This window comes from Pediculus humanus, genomic scaffold (assembly GCF_000006295.1).
Source record: "Pediculus humanus corporis 1103172107869 genomic scaffold, whole genome shotgun sequence".
Lineage (NCBI taxonomy): Eukaryota > Metazoa > Arthropoda > Insecta > Psocodea > Pediculidae > Pediculus > Pediculus humanus.
The window spans coordinates 441843-444517 of record NW_002987447.1 but is presented as its reverse complement, the minus strand read 5'-3'; the positions used below and the strand labels follow the sequence as shown (position 1 = coordinate 444517).

Here is a 2675-nt window from a genome sequence, read left to right as displayed (position 1 = left end):
TCACGAGAATGATTATTATTATGACTAACCATTAATAATTATAAAATTATGTTATTAAATAAAACTTGAAATACCTTACACCTACCTTGTATAAACCGAAAAATCCTAATTCTTTGACAACGGAAAAAGCACTTATTTTACTTCCGCCAGCTATTTCACCGGCAACTTGTAATCTAATTTTAACTATTTCCAACGGATTCGTAAAAACAACTTGTGATCCACCAGCCTAAAGGATTTACATGTGTTAAAAAATTTACAAAAAGGTTCAAACAAACCATAGTAAATAAATTTACAACGTCAAACTTACACAACCTCCTGATATAATTTCACCGTACAAAGCAATGTTTCCGTGACGATCCATAAATTTATCCCTGACAAAATCATTTACGGTTAATTTAATGGCTTTTTCCGGAGCTACGCCCATGAGCTGCGGCAATAAACCTCTGTACAACCCGAAAAAACCTTCGTGACGAATGACTTTACGAAAACAATCGAACGAATTACGATACATAAGTTCGCCGATGAAAGACCCACTTCTCTGATTTTGCATTCTCGTTTTAACCAAGTCTATCGGGTAAACTGCTGTCGCTCCAACGGCTTTAAAATGAAAAAAAAAACCTTTATAGTGATTGTAAGAAAATCAAAACGGTTTCGTACAATAGTGATTAAATAAAAAATTTCAAATTTACCTCCGGCTATCGAGCCCAATGCGAACCTGTACACGCTTTCCAAAACTTGTATGAATACACCTCTTTCTTCCGGACTAGAAACGGCATGAATTTCAGCCAATCTTTTATTGATGTGTTTAAAATATTGTTCGGGAGCGATAACTTGTAAATCATTGTAAACTATTTTTCTAATAAAAAAAAAAAAATAATAATAATAATAATAATAATAGAAAACAAAAACAAAACGACTTTTTTTTAATTAAAATTTTTCACCGTAAAAGAGTAAATATGATTACCCCGATTGATATAGTAAATGACACAAATGAAACAATATGTCTACTTCTAACGGAGTTATTTGTGACATCATTTGTGCGGAAAACAAAAATTCATCCTTTGTTACTTCTTGCAATTTATTTCCGTTTGTTGCATTTAAATAAATTCTTTTTATTAATTCCATATTATTGAGCAACGAATTAAAGGCCATAAAGTAAGGAAATGACACTCTGTGTCCTCCGTCTGCCGTGTAAGTAGACTACATTTAAAATTAATCATTTATTTTATATTATAAATAATTGTCAAATTTATTAATTTATTTTTTCTGTTTAATTATTCACTTACAGCCATCAAATTTTGTTCAACTTGCGGCGTCAATAGATGACTTTTTATTGATACCATAATGTCTTGAAAATCAGCTGCGGAAATAAAACCAGTTCCGTCTTTGTCGAATCTTCTAAAGGCCTCCGTGGCATATTCTTCGTGAAAATCCTTGAAATTATTATAATATATTTTAAAAAAATTTCATCACGTTACAAACTGTGTGTCTTACAACAATTTTTTTTTTTTTTTTAATTTTAACTAACATGTAAAAATTGACCGAATTCTACATAATTAATGACTCTAGTTTTATCTTTTCCAAAATACAATTTGATGAACCCTCCATTCATGTCGAAGGGAACCCTTTGATGAAGTGTAGTCTTTTTAATGACTTCACTGAATTCATCTATCAATAAATAATCAGTAAATAATGAGTAAATCATTTGTTGTAAAAGCTTCCAATGTGAAATTAAAGAAAGAATCGATCGAAAAAAAAACTCACCGAACGTTATCATCCCATTTCCGTTAATGTCGAATAATTGAAAGGCAGTTTTATAAAGGGCATCCGGCAAACAAAGAAGTCCTTCGAAAGCTTGAAATTCAGAAAAGGATATGAGTCCATCTTTTCTAGGATCCACTATTCCGGCCAATAGACTCACGGATTCTTTATTTCTATCATCCGATGTAAATATTCCTAAATAACGACGGATAAAATCATCAGAGGTCATGAACCGAGTACCTTCCTTTTCCACGGACGCATATTTATTGAAAATTTCATGTAATTTCTCTGTGTTAGCACGTTTTAAGTACCCGCCTGAACCCTAAAATGAAAATTTTCATATGCTCACGAATAAAAAATAATTTTTTTCGAAAAATAGAATAAGTAAGAGTTATAATAAATAAGAGTTATAATAAGTAAGAGTTATAATAATAACATTTTTATCATTTGAAAGTGCTTACAATTCGTACAAGAGAAAAAAAAAAAATTTTTTCAAACACAAAATTATTGCGAAATTATTTTTATAATCAATGTGGGGTCTTCTTCATTCTCATATCTCGAAAAACAAAACCTTGGGCTTTGACCTTTTACAAACGATATTTTTTGCGATTAAAAAATTCAATATTAAATTTTAAATAGTGATATTAATTAAATTTTTATTTAAATACGGGAAAGTAAAACTTTTTCAAAAAAAAAAAAAAACTTAACGTATGATTTCGATTGCTATTATACAAAAAAAATTTTTCGAATACAAATCGACACTAAGATAATTAAAAAAAAAAAAAAAATAGATTTTTTTGTGTAAATAATACAAATTTAAACTTTTGTTTTTTAATTTTATCATAATTTAAAAAAAAAAAAAAACTTTAAAACTTAAATTAACTGTAAATTTCAAATTAATCAAAATTTACATG

General features: G+C 28.7%; 1 protein-coding gene across 1 annotated transcript in view; it reads right to left on the bottom strand.

Annotated features, from left to right (window-relative positions):
* Phum_PHUM391230 (calcium-binding mitochondrial carrier Aralar1, putative) overlaps nt 1-1990 on the bottom strand; it is a gene marked incomplete at both ends in the record, with an annotated part of 3828 nt that extends 1838 nt beyond the window's left edge. Inside the window, 7 exons of the mRNA XM_002428531.1 lie at nt 86-226; nt 308-597; nt 690-856; nt 965-1184; nt 1283-1433; nt 1529-1668; nt 1765-1990. Coding sequence (XP_002428576.1) covers nt 86-226; nt 308-597; nt 690-856; nt 965-1184; nt 1283-1433; nt 1529-1668; nt 1765-1990 — 1335 coding nt within the window. The remainder of the gene's footprint in view (nt 1-85; nt 227-307; nt 598-689; nt 857-964; nt 1185-1282; nt 1434-1528; nt 1669-1764) is intronic.
* Between the last annotated feature and the right edge of the window lie 685 nt (nt 1991-2675).